The sequence below is a fragment of the Mercurialis annua genome, linkage group LG1-X (genome assembly GCF_937616625.2).
Source record: "Mercurialis annua linkage group LG1-X, ddMerAnnu1.2, whole genome shotgun sequence".
NCBI classification, from domain to species: Eukaryota; Viridiplantae; Streptophyta; class Magnoliopsida; order Malpighiales; family Euphorbiaceae; genus Mercurialis; species Mercurialis annua.
Window position 1 is genome coordinate 63,697,052 of NC_065570.1, and position 17,490 is coordinate 63,714,541.

Consider the following 17,490-nt stretch of genomic DNA (forward strand, 5'->3'; position numbering starts at 1 on the left):
TCACTCCAGCGCTCAAGTAAGTATTTAGTAAAGAAGAAGAGTTAAGTAAGAATAGAAAGAGTAATGATAAAAAAATAAGTATCTTATGTTTTAAGGATAAAGTGATTTATATAGTGTACTACTCTTCTTCACCTGTGCTTCCTTTGGCGAGGTGTCCCGTTATGATATAGGCTAAGCTGGCCTTTTCTGTTCTTTTAGTGTTCAGAGCGCGGATGGCACGGTGTGTGTGTGTGTGTGTGTTTGTTATCTTGTCAGAAAATCTTTTGTAATCCCCTTGATAATTGTAACCATCTTGATCCTTCTTGGTTTTCTTCTATTCTCGTCTGAGATATCATATATCCTAGAAACTTTGCAGCCTTAGCCCAAAAGCACACTTCTCAGGGTTAAGTTTCAGATTGTATTTCTCTAGCTTTTTAAAGACCTCTACTGAATTTTTAGCGTGATCTTCCATTTTCCTGGATTTTACCTATACCATCAATGTAAACTGCCACATTCTTTTCCAATAGATCAACAAATATAAAATTTATCAAACTCAGGTAAGTTGAACTAGAATTCTTTAAATCACAACACATATGTGTGTAACAGTATGTTCCCAAATCAGTTATGAAGGAGGTTTTCTCTTCATCCTCCTTGTGCATCGGGATCTGATGAAATCCATTTTTGCATCTATAAATGCAAATACTTCATAACCACTGGCGGAGTCCACCAACTGATCAATACTCGGTAAAGAGTAGCTATTGTTGGTCATTTACGCAAGTATATGGTATCGCAACTCGTAATAGAGTGGACTAAAGTCCGGATATTGAACCTACGAGGATGAAAGGATTTGACGAGAATGAATTTACTTTGAATCACGATTTGTTTAGCAAACCAACATACGGATTTGATCACAACTAATCAGACAAAGAACAAATAGCTAAACGATTCAATCACTAAGCAAAAAATTAATGAAACAAAAACAAACAACAACTAAACGATTCTAAACAATTGGATAAAGGTGCCTAGAGGTTGCTAATCATGCCATAAACGAATCTTAGGTAACCGAGTCAATTATTGATATTGGTTCGAGTCAAGTCATCCAAAAGCAACAATTTCGCTCTCTCGAGTCGAAAATTAAAACTACTAAGATTCGATTAATACAACGAAATCTAAATCGCTCTCGCATGATTAGATTTTGATAACATTAATCGAATATGATTAAACTGCAAACTTAATAACCATTTAAACCCTAAACCGCTCTCGTGTGATTAAACCCTAAGCTTGTGATTAACTAAGTCCGTTTAATTAAATAACTCTCATTCAATTAATTAAACACACAATATAGATTAAAAATTACTTTAATCTAAGCATTAATTCTAATAATCACAACAAACATTAATCATTCAACAACACACGGAAATCATTAACACCCCCTAATGGAACTCTAAGACCTGGGAACAGAGAAAACAATCAGAAAAATTGCTGGAAGAGGTTTTTGGACGCTCACTCCAAAGCTCAAGTAAGTATTTAGTGAAGAAATATAATAACCCAAATTTTTAAAGTTTGTCGTAAGTGTCATGAAGCATAATAATGAGGATTAAGAACGAGAATATCGGATTAAGATTGGATAATAAGGACTTAGACCGAAGCGGGTCTATTGGAATTATCAAAAAAATAATTATTTAAATGGAAAATTATTATGCGATAAATTGGATTTGATCGGGACTAAAGAAAATAAAATAAAATATTGAAAATTCCCGAGCTAATCAATTTTACGATAGAGATCGTAAAATAAATTTATGAATATAAAATTAAATTTCGTGAAATTTAGACGAAAATATTTATTAAGCGGAATTTGGATATTCGAAAAAAGAAAATTTAAATAAATAAATTATTAGACTCAGAAAAAAATTAATGCGAAAAGTCCATTATTTATCTATAGAAAAATAACCGTCAAGATTCCGTGTAATTACGAAAATGGAATTTCGTATTAAATTGGGGAAATTAAAAGTTAAAGGATTAACTTGAAAGAGGTGCCAAATTGAAGCACTTACATGGATTATTTTCCCTACAAGACTAAGGAAATGAAGACACATATTACCCCCACCTCTTTATTTCTCCTCTCAAGACTAAAATCAGAAATGAAAAGCAAAAGAAAACCTCAAACTTTTCATTCTTTGCTCCATGAATGCCGAATATCATCATGATCAAACTAGGAGTGCCAATTCTCAACCAATTTCGACAATCTTTGATGTAAAATGATTATAAGGAGATAAGGAGGCAAGGTAAGCTATCAATTGATGTTTTATATGGTGAACTTTGATGGAAAATGAATGAAAATAATAGGGTTTTGAAGCTTTGAAGCTAACTTAAAATGTTTGTTGTTTATGAGGTGTGTATGATGGATTTGAAGCTAGGATTTTGAAGAATTGACCATGCGGAGATTAAAGGGATATTTGATAACCTATCTTATTAATTGAATTAATATATTAAACACTTAATTATTTTAAGTTGGTTTGATAACTCAAAAATATCCAACTTAACTTATTCAGTTAAGTCAAAAACCACTTAAAATAATAAATCAAAAAATTTAACTTATTTTTTTTTACTGGAAACATTTAGTTATTAAATATTAGTTTTTTTTATCATTGAATAAACTTTATATCCTTATTATTTTCAATTTTCACTCACGAATAAAAATATTTTATCTCACATACATTCTTTTTTATTATATTTTTAATATCATAATGAGCGTATTATATTTAAATCAACACTTAAAATTATAAATTATTATATTTTTCATTATAAATATTTTATTTTCTATCTTTACTTTTCTTTTTATAGTCTATATGTCATTTATTTAATATATCCACTCTTTAATATTATTTGAATTTCCGTTTATAACACACAATATTGATTGTCAGATTTAAACGGTTTTTCTGACTTTTAAAAATAATATTTTATTTTAATGATTAATTTTTAAATTAAAAGGGAGTATCATTATAATCTTTAAAAACTAATTATTAACATATGCAACTAAAATTTATGATTTCTATGTATAATATATGTAATATTCATAATATTTTTTATTTATATTTGAAAAATTTAAATAATATATAATTTGTATATAGTGATTTATTTTTAAAATAGTTAATCTTTACATGTTTAATATGTAAATGTAATAATTTTTATAATATTTAGTAATTGTAGACTTACAATTATCAAATAGACTTATTTAATTCAACATTTAAAAAAATCAGCAATTATTATTTTCAACACTTAAAATTCAGCACTTAATTTTTAGAACTTAATTTTCAGTTTTATAAAACGACATCTCAGATAAAATTATAAAATGAGATAACTAATAAAATAATGTAAGACTGCAGCCTTCAAAACATATTGATTAAAAAAACTAAAAATTATATTTTCAATAATCATTGATTCAAAAAGACTTAAGAAAAGGTTTAGGTTAAACAAATCACACAAATTTGAAGAAAAAAAATGCTCTTTTCTTTTACGCTTAATACCTTAAAAAAATCCTGAACTTTTAACCCCTTTTTAATCTTACATTGGTGTTGAAAACTGATTAATTTTATCATATTTTGCATTTTATCGTTCCATTTGTGCCCCAAATTTTTAATTTTTATCAATACTTTTACTTAAATAATGAAATCATTCAATTAATCATGTCTAAAGATAAAATTAAAGTCATTCCTAATCAAAAAAGTATAAATAAGTCCTTTATTTTTAAAAACTAACTAAAATTCATAATCAAATTAAAATTAACTTAAATTCCTAATTAATTTAATTAAATCTAAATAAATTTTAAACACATACAATTAATATATGCTATACATGTAGAACGTTTTTGAATTTTTTTGAAATAAAAAAGACGTCAATTTAATATTTCAAGATGCAATTTAAATACAAAAATGCAAAATATGATAAAATTGACTAATTTTCAACGTTAAGATAGGATCGAAAAGGAGTTAAAATGTCGAAATTTTTTAAGGCAGTAGGCTTTTTTTTTTTTTTTTATCAATGATGGCCATTGATTAGCTTAAACACAAAAACGGGGCTGAAAAAAAAATCTTTTACTCCAAAAACTAGAAAGTAATAAAAAACAATATGATTTTTGAGAGACGTTTTATGCAGTATATGGAATTCCCGAATGATGCGATTTATAGAAAAGAACTGCTTTGCAAATGCAATAGTAAACCAAAGGATCCACTTCATCTAATAATTTTTGAAAATCCTTTTGTTTTTAAATAGGCCTAAAAAATTCTCCATCCTTAAATTTTTTTTCAATTGCACCCTGACGTTGGAAAACTCTCTCAAAACCCTCCCAGATTTAAATTCCATTCCAATTGCACACTGACGTAGAAAAATTCTCTTAAAATCCCCTCAACTTTAGATTTTTTTTTCAATTGTACCCTAAATTCAAAAATTTTATAGTTTTAATTTTAAAAAGTTATTAGATATAATTTTAGGAAGAATGATTTTTTACATTATTAATAATATTAGTGTTTAATTAGAATATAGATTAACAATGAAAGATTATTTTAAAAAAAAATTCATGTGAAAATAGGTCAATTTAATACTTTGTGGTACAATTGAAAAAAAAATCTAAAGAGAGAGGGGGGGAGGAGGGTTCTGAGAAATTTTTTTTACGTCAGTATACAGTCGAAAAAAAATTAAAGGTGGGACACTTTTAAATGATTAAGCCTTTTAAATATCACAATTTTCAAATGCCAAATTACCAAATTTGCTTCAAAGTGTTCGATATATATAAACCGACAAGCTATTCCATTTATAATGAAACCAAACTGTAGAGAAAGTCAATATCCAAATAAAGTTGTACTTCTGAATAAAAAAGGACTGGAACTGCAAAAGAAAATAAACAATGATTAGTCCACCACATTCTTGGCAAAGTGAATGCCTTGATGTGCAAAAAAAGAAAAGCAATGCAAGAAAGAAAAAAAAAAAATCTAAACGAGTATCAATATAAATTCATTACAAACAATTTTTATTAGTAGAAATAGAATCTCCTAACTATGTCAATGAATATCGTACGGAACGAAAACACTAAAATAAAAAACTGTGAAACTATATTTTTGTACAAAAAATAAGTTATAAAGGTAAGGGTGACTCATTGCCTTTGGTGAGGAAAAGTTGTCGTCCTTTTTATATAAAAAGTTTGTTTGTCTTTTTTATTCTTTTTGTTATACAGAAAATTATTGGATCTTATTGTAATAAAGCAATTATGTAATTTTATTTTTATTTTGTAAGGCGATCTGCGAATTAAGGCTTTACAGCTTATTTCATGTCAGGTCATTAGAAACGATTATATCCTTTCTAAATTCTTACACGTGTAACTGCTTGATACTAATGAAAAATTAATTGATTGTCAAAAACAAGAAGATATAAAGGTAAAATATTGATGCTTCAGAAATGTATTTTGAAATATACACATACCGAAACATTTATAACTCAATAACTTGGTGTGCTCCTAAATATATCCTAGCTAACTACCTAATCTAATCTGTTTTTGTTGTTGCACCACTAAAACAGCAGCTCTAGTATTAAGATCATTGGAAGCGAATAAATCTCCAATAATTCCTAATTCTGAAAGCTCAGTCCATTCTGATAAACCTAATGTCTGAGGCGATTTTTCGCCATGACGTCTTCCCAATAAAAAAAGATCATACTCATCTACTATTGAATGAAGTATTATTGCAGTTGCCGGTCCATCTTTCACTCTTACCTCTCTATATTCTGTATTTGATAAAGAATTGGTTTGATTGTCAATCACTTCATTTAATGCCCAAGAATCGATCATTAAATCCTCATTTTCGTCCGACTCCAAGTCTAAACCTTGTGGTACAAGATGGATGACTGTTAGACGCGTCCTCGGGTCCATAACTATACGTTTAGCTAAAGATAATGCCTCGCGATCATCTGCACCTCCTAAGAAAATCATACATATCGAAATAGAAGGCTTTGGTGTTGCCGCCATAGAAAATGGGCGTCCAAGTTTTCCACGATCAAAAAATATACCTACAGAACAAGGAGCCTTTTCAAGAACCTTACAATTTACAAGCCTTATATCTTGATCTTCAGATTCTACTCGTCCATGGATAGACCATCGTCGATGAAGTGGAAGCAGTATAAGGGACGTGAACTTGTCGAGCGCGAGCATCGAAATATCTTCATTCATTATTTTAGGTTTATTTATTGCCGTGAAAGTAGATGCACATACAGTTCCCCATCTGTTTTGTTGATATTGAGTGAATGCAAAGATTATATTTTGAGATCGTGGATCGGTAATCAGGCTCTGCATTTGATGGGAAATGAGGACTGGTGTGGCTCGACCAATTAATTGAATTAGATGAACGACATAGATATCGATCGGTCTGTCTTCGGTAGGTAGAAAAGCATCCAGTAGACTTATCACTGAAGTTACATGGTCCGGTTTGTGAATACATGCGAGAATTCGGAGGCGTGATTTAGGCTTTAAACACATAATGTTCCTTGCCTGATAGCCTGCATATTTTCTTGATGGATCATAGCAATATTTTACTATTAATGAAACAAAAGCTGAGCTGATGAAGACACCAAAAGTTAAGAACGCAAAAGCTTCATCTCCTATGGTCTGCAAATTACATAAAAAATATTTTAAGAATAATATAAATTTTCATCACATTGGAAAGACAATCTCTTAAATGTTATGATTTTTCTTCAATTTTGAACTAATTTATCATAAAAATAAATTAAAAAAATAAAATACTATTCAATGAATTAAATTCTATATTTTTTATTTACTATTTGGAATAATTGTCATAATTCATAAAATTGACAAACTAGACTTTTAAATTCTGTTTACTAGGAGATCTTCTTGAAATTGACTTTTATTATAGATAGATAAAATCATTTTGCTTAAAGTTATAGAATTTTGGAAGCTCTTTACAAATAAAAATAAAATGTGAAGACTTAAATTTTTTCAAGAAACTCCTCTACTCGTATGTTGTGGTAATTCATTATTTTCATTTTCAAAAAAGCTTATAAGATTTTAAAAATTTACATTTCTAATATATTCTTATAAAAAATAGTTGTTTTCCTATTTTTCATTTTGATGTTTCCATTTACATGTACCATTCAAATGACTACACAATGTACATAGGTTTAGCCTAGTAATTAATTAAGTGAAATAGATTGAGAATTAATTACCCCGGAATCTCTTGCCATCAAATTTGTGCATAGCTCAATTACGCCTCTACAAGTCATAAGCGCAGCGTATAAAAAAGAATCATTCAGAGGTATCTTGACATACAAGGCAGCTAATAGAGACACACCAAGTTTGGACCCGAAAATCAATAATCCCAAAACACAGTAGAATTCGATTCTTGAAAAATTAGTAAATAATAGGCTTAAATCAGCTCTCATTACTGCTTGAACCATAGCTATTGGCATAAGGAATTTCGTTGAAACGGTTTCGTATTTTTCCACCAAAGTAGATCCTAATGGCGGACCTGCGGGGACAGCAAACCCTAGAATTGCCGCCGCTACGCTTAGATACTGGTGAAAATAATGGAAATAAGCTTGAGATAGGAACATTACTGCCATGATAACGAAAATGTAGGTGGAATCAACAGGCGAACCTTGAGGAGTTTTTCTAATTATCCACAGCATTGTAGGGCGGAATACGAAAGCCGCTGCAATACTAAAGGCAAGAACTACACTAACGTCGATCAAGATATTTTCTTTCGCACCTTTTTGCATAACCGATGTAACTATTGACAAAAGAATTATGCCCAAAAGATCACCAACTAATGCTGAAGATAGTACTAATCTCCCGATCTCAGAATTTAAAATCTTAAGCTCTTCAAGAACATTTGCTATGATTGAAAATGTAGAGAAACATTGCATAATAGCTACAATTGTAGCTTCATCCATTAATCCATGTTCATTTAATTTGTTTCTATGAAGTCCTGTAAGACCTAGACCAAGAAATAAAGGTATTAGGACATTTCCTATACCGCTGTATATCACAATTTTGCCTGTTCCTAGTATTTTTCCTAAATCCAACTTTGTTGTAGTCATGAACAGAAAAATTCCAAATCCAAAATATGCGAATGTAAATAAATAATCTTGACTCTCATGAGGAAATAAACCTTTTCTCATAAAATCAAACTTCCCAAGAAACGTCGGACCAAGAATTATCCCTGTCTGTTTCACATAAAATCATTTCAAGTCTAATTAAAAAGCATATCACATAAAATACAATGGCTTAGTTGATCAGAAAATCCAAATATTTTTTCGATTTTTTTTGCAATTCTAACCAAAGGCTTTTCCAATCTTGGTAATTTTAGCCCAGTTTCAAACATCAACAGCAGTTTTAATTTATGCGCCTATTCAGCAGCGTGTGCCCAATCCCACGTAGTTTGCCAAAAAAACTATGCCGACGTGGAATCTATAAGTCCCTTTTCGACCTTTTATTTAAATGTTTATAAACCTAATTAGAACTTTAAATGTTTACATTTCTAACGTCCTAATTGGAGTAAATTTTATTAGAATTAAAAAAACGTCGAACAAGTTTGTATTTTCTGGTCTATTAGGTCAAATAAAATTAACAGACAGAGAAAAATGAATAATGAACTTACAAGAACTTGCGAGACAATTTCGGTAATTCCGTATCGACTGAGGAAGAAATGTATAGTATGATGTAAAATGCAAATAATACCAATTTGCAGCTCTAAAAGAGGTAAAGAATGTTTCAAAAAATAAATAGGATGATTTTCCTCTGCCAACATGCCATCAGAATGAATGGATGAAGGTATCATTTTGTAGCAAGTCCATTTCAAAATTAGGGTTTTGTTTGTACTTTGTGCATTATCATCAAGCACAGATTTAAATTCAAAATGGCCCATTTCTGCAAAATTAAAAATTGCAGAAATGAACTATGATTTTGATTTAATCTTATTAAAACAATAGAACAGGTAACTGCAGTTTCATTAGAATAAATCAATGTTGAAGTAACAAAATTGTCATTGAGGTTAGGAGTAACAATTTGTTCCATTTTGTTGTAAGATTAGCAAGAAATTTAAGACGGGTTTTCTGTTTTGGTTTACTAACTATATTTTTTATTATTATTTTATTACAGAGAACGACAATGTAAAAAAGTAAAAACTAATTTTGAATAAAAACAGCACAATATTGCTTGCTGTTATAACTTAAAACTATTTCTCTTTTGTAGACAGCTATCGGATCTCTTTTATTTTTTCCATTTTTTTTATGCAATGATTATCTATAATTTTGATTTTAAAAAAAAAAAAAACAATGATGCTATTTGAATAGAATCTATCTGAAAAAAAAAAATTATTTTTTAAATTATTGTTTAATTGAAAAATTAATAATATTTTAACTTTTGTTACCTTTTTTCACCATCATTAATTTGAAATATCATTCAAGCTACTATTTTATTTAAGTGTTCTAGTTTTTCTACAACTTATCTTTTCTAACTACTTTTTAAATTAATTATATGTTTATTATTGATGGAAACTGAATTCCAGCATAAAAATAATAGAGCCGAGTCGTATAAGATTCACTCTTCCGAGTGAATCGCAGAACTCACCTAAGCTGAAAGTGTCACGACCCAATTTCATGGATCGCGACCGGCGCTAGGGTATGGGTATGGTCGTACCAAAACTCGTAACAAGCCTCGCGGAAAATCTTATATTCAATATAAACCTGCAAGAAAACCAATGCTCAGGGGCAACCGAGACTTCAGCCTAAGTCTAATAACTTATATAGCAGTTCTAATATAATTACTTAATAGCAATTCAAAACTATGAAACATGCCTCATATATAAATAATCCAATGTAACATACCAAAGTATAATAATATAAAAGTCGTACCATGTTAGATTTCATCTTAAAACCAATTGGTATCAAATGAAGGTGTACAACTAATATTTAAACACATGTCCATTCACATATACAACCAATGTGGGATTTCCCACTTCAACACTCCCCCTCACGCGTAGCGTGTACGGGCCGAGTAACAAAGTCCCCCCTCACGTAAATCTCACATGGGCCGGCCAAACTCAAATTGTATGAATGAACAAGGTTCTGATACCATGACATTTTAATTTGTCATTTTCCAGGTTGTTATAACAGAGTATATGCTTCTTTGCTGCATCAAGAATGATCCAACTCTGCTTGTGCAAAACTTCATGCTCTTGCTCTTGCTTTAGTCTCATCTTATTGACAGCTCAGAGACATCAGACAGCTCATCAAATCATGCTTCATTGTGTGTTTAACATTTACTAAAAAATCGTTTTAAGTTGTGTGTATAAATAGAGCATTCATTTTAAATTCACTTTTGGATTTTTATTTTTACAATCCAATAATATAGTTCTTTGTTCTCTGAGTTTGATTTCTAATATTGCACATCTATCAAGCTTCTAGCATCAGGTCATGTAAAGGAGAAACTAGAACCTAAAGCTTACAATCATATGAAGTATTCGTCTATGACAAATCATACGTAGCATAATTGATCAAGGAATTCCTGGTATCAATATCCATGATTCTTATGTTCCAAAAAAATGCTAAAAAGGCAATGTGTTGGAGGAATAATAGCTGGTATCTTCCTGACCCAATGTATGGCAGGACTCTTCAAGCTTATGAGTACCTAGAAAGGAATTGCAAAGTTGATTCTAATGTGATTAATAGAGTAATTGGAAGGCCCAAAGAAATGGTGTGTTCTGAGTGAATAGTCCTTGAAAAAGCATAGTTTTTTAGCAGAGCATGATCTCTTGGCATTCCATTGTTTGGTTTCTAGGTCGGATTCCCTGTTAGCCCTTCATAACCTAGCTTGCTCTGATGGGAAGATTGTTATACTCCGTGTTTTCCGACTTGATTTTTCAGTGTCATAATCTGATCTTGGTTGTTTCATTGGCGAGCATACTTCGGGTGTTTTTATTCGACACGTCTATGTTTTTATGCGTTTGTTTTTCTCGTGTTGAGAGCATGCATGTCGGGTTCGAATCGTGGCTTTCAAGGTGTGTTCGGACATGTTTTGAGTCAGTTTTCTAGGCCTTGGTCTGATGCAAGGTGATCTCACCCATAAGCGTGAGAGATCTAACCAGTCGGTAGAAAAGGCGTTTCTTAGTTTAGCTAAGTAGCGATCCATTTATTTCAAAACCTTTCCAGATTTGAAGTCTAGGTAAGCGGCCTTTAACCTCGCTCACAAATGTATTGAGATGTTTAGACTACTTTGTTAGAATAGTTTGATTGATCCAATATTAAATGCTTTGTCTTCCGCTCTTTATAGTTGAGCTTCATAAATCATCATTTTATCAAAAAAAACATTGATAATAATAGTAAAACTAAAGATGACATTAGTCGTTTATTACTATGAATATTTATTTTACACTAATATATGTACTTACGAATTTTCAGTTTGTGTAGATTATTTATTTAATTTTATTATTTCATTTTTCAATTATTTTAATTAAAAAATTAAAATTTAGTTAAAATAATGTTATTAAATTAATTTAAGTTAATTTTACCTCGATTATAAATAAAATAAATTGATATAGTTATAAAGAATTTAATTAATTTATATATTGACGAGTGACCTCACTAGCCACATTTGTAGCACGAAATGTGTGTGTGTATATGTATTAATTATTAACAAAGTATTAAATAATTTTGAATGACTATTTTTACAATATTAATCCAAATAATATTTAAATAGTCTATAAATATTTTTTTTATTTCGACCATACAAATTTAACTTATTTTAAGTAACATTACTTCCTTAAACTTCTTAGGTCAGTTTGTAATTTATGCAGGGATTTTTCATGCTTCGATGATATAGATTAATTTATCGCGGATGCATTTTGTGAGTAGTTGAAGTTATTCCTTCATTGCTTAATATGATGGTAAGTAACTTTTATAATAATAAAAATAATTTTGATTGATAAATTAAAAGATAATTCTAATTATGTCGATGGACACTATGCATAAACATAGATGTTGAAATAAAAAAACAAGGAAACTACTCTTATTACACGAATAGATTATAAAGAAAAGTATCATTTTGGAATTTAAGTATTTAAAACCAAAATTCCGAAATGTAAGAACTCCATAAGTTTTCGTGCCCATGAATATGTCCTAGCTAGCTACCTAACCTGTTTTTGTTTTTGCACCACCAAAACAGCAGCTCTACTATGAAGATCCTTGGAAGCAAACAAATCTCCAATAATTCCCAATTCTGAAAGCTCGGTCCATTCTGATATACCTACTGTTTGAGGTGATTTTTCGTTATGTCGTCTCCCAAGCATAAAAAGATCATAATCATCGACTATGGAATGAAGTTCCAGTGCAGTTGCCGGTCCGTCTTTCACAATTTTCTCTTTATATACAATATTTGAAAAAAACTCATTTTGGTTCTTGATCACGTCCTTCAATGCCCAAGAATCGATCATCTTATCCTCATCTTCCTCCGACTGGTCCATGACTTTGCCCTCTGGTACAAGATGTAAGACCGTTAAACGTATTTTTGAGTCCTTAACTATTCGTCTAGCTAACGCCAATGCCTCGCGATCATCTCCACCTCCTAAGAAAATCATACATATAGAGAGAGAAGGCCTTGGTGCTTCCGTGGATAACAATGGACGCCCAAGTTTTCCGCGGTCAAAAAATATACCCACAGAACACGGAGCCTTTTCAAGAACTTTACAATTTACGGTTCTTATATCTTTATCTTCCGATTTAATTCCTCCATGAATAGTCCATTGTCGATGAAGGGGAAGCAGTATAAGCGACGTGAGCTTGTCGAGTGCGAGTGTCGAAATATCTTCATTCATTATCTTAGGTTTACTTATTGCCGTAAAGGAAGATAAAGATACACTATCCCAGTTATTTTGTTGATATAGAGTAAACGCAAGGATTACATTTTGAGATCGGTGGTCGACTAGTCGATTCTGCTTTTGATGGGATAAAAGAACCGGTGTTGCTCGGCCAATTAATTGAATTAGATGAACGGCGCAAACATCCATTGGTTTGTCGCTAGCCGGATGAAAAGCATCGAGCAGACTTATCGTTGAAGTTACATGATCAGGTTTGTGAATACATGTGAGAATTCGAAGGTGTGATTTAGGCTTTAAACTCATAATGTTCCTTGTCTGATAGCCTGCATATTTTCTTGCTGGATCATAATTACACTTCACAATTATTGAAGCAAAAGCTGAGCTAATGAGGACGCTGAAGATTAAGATTGCATAAACCTCTTCTCCTATAGTCTGCAATTCAAACAAAAAATAATTATATTATGTTCAAATATTCAATTGATATCTAACTGACTTGGCAAACGCATTGTCGTGTTAGAAGTCACTTCAACAAAATGACGGTATGGTCCGATATTATTTTCTAAAAATATACTTAAGCGATTATGCCAATTTTTAGTCGGAAAATATTGGGATGAAATAAAAACTAATGATAAATTGAGAATTACATACCTTAGTATCTCTTGCCATCACGTACGTGCTAATCTCAACTACGCCTCTACAAGTCATAACCGCAGCATATAAAAACGAATCATTCAATGGAATATCGGCACACAAGGAAGCTATTAGAGAAACTCCGAATTTGGATCCGAAAATTAATAATCCCAAAATCAGGTAGAATTCAAATCTTGGGAATCTAGTAAAAATTAGGGTTAGATCAGCTCTCATTACGGCTTGAACAACCGCAACTGGCATTAAGACTTTCGTTATGAAAGTTTCAAATTTTTCTACGAAAGCGGATCCTAACGGCGGACCAGCCGGAACAGCAAAGCCTAGAATAGCCGCCCCTACGTTTAAATATTGGTGAAAAAATTGGAAATAACCTTGAGCTAGCATTACTATTGCCATAATAATATAAATGCATGTCGAATTGACCGGCGAACCTTGAGGAGTACGTCTAATTACCCTCACCAATATCGGCCGTAACAAACAAGCCGCCATAATAAAAACAATGACGGCTAAACCATCGATGTAAACTCTTTCTACTTTGCGTTGCACAACGGTTGTAACCATAATCAAAAGGACTATACCCAATATATCACCGACCAACGTCGAAGAAAGTACTAATCGTCCAATCTCCGAGTTTAAAATCTTGAGTTCTTCAAGAACATTTGCTATGATTGAAAATGTAGAGAAAGATTGCATGATAGCTACATTTATTGCTTCGTTAATAAATGCATCATCTTTTACTTTGTTTTTATAAATGTTGGTGAGACCTAGACCAAGAATTAAAGGTAATATGACATTTCCGAGGCCGCTGAATATCACCAATTTGCTTGTTCTTAGTGTTTTTCCTAAATCAAGCTTTACTGTAGTCAAGAATATAAAGATATGGAATCCAACATATGCTGCCGCTGTAAATACTAAATCTTGACTCTCATGAGGAAATATATATTTTCTCATAAAATCCAATCTTCCAAGAAATGCTGGACCAAGAATTATTCCCGTCTGTTTCACATCAAATCATTTCAAGGTTAATTAAAAACATATCCCCCAAAATATATTGCACGGAAACGAAATGTCGAAATTCAAACGAGCTACATTGTGCAAAAACGTATAGCAATTCTAGGATTTTGGTGTGCCATTTCTATTTTTAAAATGTTTTTGAAATACATTGTGCAAAAACTACCATCCATCAGTGCACGAAAACTTATCAAAGTTTTAGGTTTTGGGCAGAAACTTATCAAAAATGCTTTTGAAACTTTATAGTTATAACATGTTCCATGTAAAGAGTACAATTTTATCATTTTCCATTTGGCGTTATCCATTTCAACATTTATACATGGAGCAACGAAAAATTCTGAAACACATTATAAATATAAAATTTTAGAATTTTTAGAAGCAATTTCTATTCTCTTAATTAGGGGTAATTGATCCTGACCATCATTGAACTTTTCAGTTTTTTCATTTCAGTCACTAAACTATTCTTTTTTTCATTTTGATCACTGAACTTTCATTTTTTTTCATTTTGGTATTTCCAGCCAAAAATGCTTAGCTGGCAACCGGAAGTTGGCATGCGGCAACCGGATTTTTCTAGTTTTATTTTGAAAATGTATCACACATACATAATTTCACTTTAAAAATGATTTTTTAGGCCAAATTATGCATATATGGCAAGTTTGCATGTTAAAAAAAATTAATTCCGGCTGCCACCTAAGCATTTTTGGCCGGAAAATACCAAAATGAATAAAAATGAAAGTTCGGTGATCAAAAAGAAAAACAAAATAGTTTAGCGACTGAAATGAAAAAACTCGAAAGTTCAATAATCTTCAGGATCAATTACCCCTTAATTAGAAACGGAAAAACATAAGACTCGCTAAGTTTTCGTGCAACTTAGGAGCCGACTATATTTCTAGGTTATGTAAACAAAAACATAAAAAAATTAGAAAAGGGAAATTACTTACAATAATTTGTGAGACAAGTTCAGTAATTCCAAAACGGCCGAGGAATAAATGTATTGTATGATGTAAAATGCAAATGAGACCAATTTGAAGCTCTAGAAGTGGCAAAGGGTACTTCAAGAAATGAATAGCATTTTTCTCTACAATGGCACCTTCAGAACTAATTGAAGAAGGAATGGTTCTATAGCAAGTCCATGTTAAAATTTCGGACTGGCTTGTATTTTTTCCTTTATCGACCATACTTACAAAGGCGGAGTGGCTCGCCATTGAAGAAAATTTTAGAAAATGTGAAATCAGATTTAGAAATTGTAGTAATTTAAAAAAAAATTAAGCTTCTGATCGAGTTTTATTAAGGAAAAAAACTAACAGTTTATTAGCTTTTAAAATTGTTTAGGCTAGGTCAAAACTATTGTCATCAAGGTCAAAATTAACAATTGGTTCCATTTTGTTGTCATGATTAACAAGTGAATTACGAGAAGATTTCTGTTTTTGTTGACTAATTATATATATATTTTATTACATTAATATTACGTTATAACAGTTAAAAAATTGAAAGAAAGTAAACAAGTAGAAAACTCATTTTTAACAAAAAACGGTTTTACATGTTCTAGTGTTATGACAATTCTTGTTATACTTTTTTGCAAGTAATTAGGAGTAAAAGAAAACCATAGATTAAGCACTTACTGTTATAACAATTTTTCAATTTTAAGATAACTAATGACACGATTTTCTCACAAATTAAGTAATTTCTGAAATCGAATTGAGATTATTGTTAATTTTTGAATTTGAGTTGAAATTATAGTTAATTTATGAAACTTACATACAATTTTTAAAATTAATATAGCCTCGTTCTTCACACTATAAATTGATTCGTGGATCTCTGATTAATGAAAGTTAATAGCATGCAATATAAATATATAACTCTGTTAAACTATAAAATTGTACTAACACTGTTTTTATAAATAGATTTTTCAACTTTAGTTTTGTTCAATTGACTCGCTTAACTTTTATTTTCGTAATTTTTAATTTTCAGACAAAATATATAAATACAAATTATTACACCACTAAGTAATTAAATATCAATTGTACAACTATACAGTTTGCTTAATTATTTATCCGATAAATTAATCAATAAATTACTTCTAAAGAAAATAATAAATCTATATAAATTTAAAATGCATGTACATTTTAGTTCAAAAATTATAATAAAAATCTATAATTTAAATAAATAATTTCATTTTCTTTTTTTGAAAATAAAAGTAAGAAATATACCTATAAAATGTGTTGCATGATTAGTTTAATGGTTGTTATTTATTAACTTCAATAGTTGTTATTTACTACTTCAATGGTTGTTATATAGTTACTTCAATGATGCTTTACTTTTAAATTATGTTCTGGAGTTTAATATTATAAAACTAAAGCAAAATGTTCTTACATATCTATAATTATTGTCCATTTGGTAAATATATCATAATTTTAAAATCGTGTCAGGCTGATCCATTATTTTTTTCGATATCTATCAAATATATCCATAATTTCTTTGGAATATCAAAACACCATTGTTTTTTACCGATTAATATTGTTATTTAAAGATTTGAATCATATTTCAAAGGAGATGTGCGTATATTTGGTACATGTCGAATAAATGATGGATTAAACTTGTAAGATTTTAAAATCGTATTATATCTTACAATAAGACTGTAGCTACGGTATATAAAAAGATTTTATAAAATTAAAAGTTCGATGATCTACATAGGTGAAACGAAATTGAAGTTCAAATATTCAATTGCTAAAAATTGTAATAAAAATAAATTTTGTTTATCAGTTTTTGCACGGTTTATTTTATGATTGTAACATCTGATAGTCAAAAATTAACAAATAATAAATTGAAAAGTTTAGAGTCTCAATTAAATAAAAGTAAAGTTAGAGGATTCAGTTATAAGAACAGTAAAAATTCAGACACCCCATTCTATATTTAACCTATCTAATTATTCTAATTTTCTCGTCAAAAAAAATTATTCTAATTTTATTAAGATTAT

At 30.2% G+C, this 17,490-nt stretch overlaps 2 protein-coding genes across 2 annotated transcripts; both read right to left on the reverse strand.

Moving 5' to 3' along the window:
* Nucleotides 1–1,374: 1,374 nt before the first annotated feature.
* Nucleotides 1,375–10,238, reverse strand: LOC126674668 (cation/H(+) antiporter 11-like). The gene is made up of 8 exons (XM_050369151.1): nucleotides 10,115–10,238; nucleotides 8,640–8,908; nucleotides 8,319–8,387; nucleotides 7,207–8,205; nucleotides 5,512–6,631; nucleotides 2,140–2,225; nucleotides 2,034–2,055; nucleotides 1,375–1,430 (listed from the first exon to the last, which is right to left on the reverse strand). The coding sequence occupies exons 1-8, from the start codon at nucleotides 10,236–10,238 to the stop codon at nucleotides 1,375–1,377; spliced, it is 2,745 nt and encodes a 914-aa protein (XP_050225108.1).
* A 1,926-nt stretch (nucleotides 10,239–12,164) lies between these two features.
* Nucleotides 12,165–15,718, reverse strand: LOC126674676 (cation/H(+) antiporter 11-like). The gene is made up of 3 exons (XM_050369160.1): nucleotides 15,455–15,718; nucleotides 13,503–14,498; nucleotides 12,165–13,286 (listed from the first exon to the last, which is right to left on the reverse strand). The coding sequence occupies exons 1-3, from the start codon at nucleotides 15,716–15,718 to the stop codon at nucleotides 12,165–12,167; spliced, it is 2,382 nt and encodes a 793-aa protein (XP_050225117.1).
* Nucleotides 15,719–17,490: the final 1,772 nt, after the last annotated feature.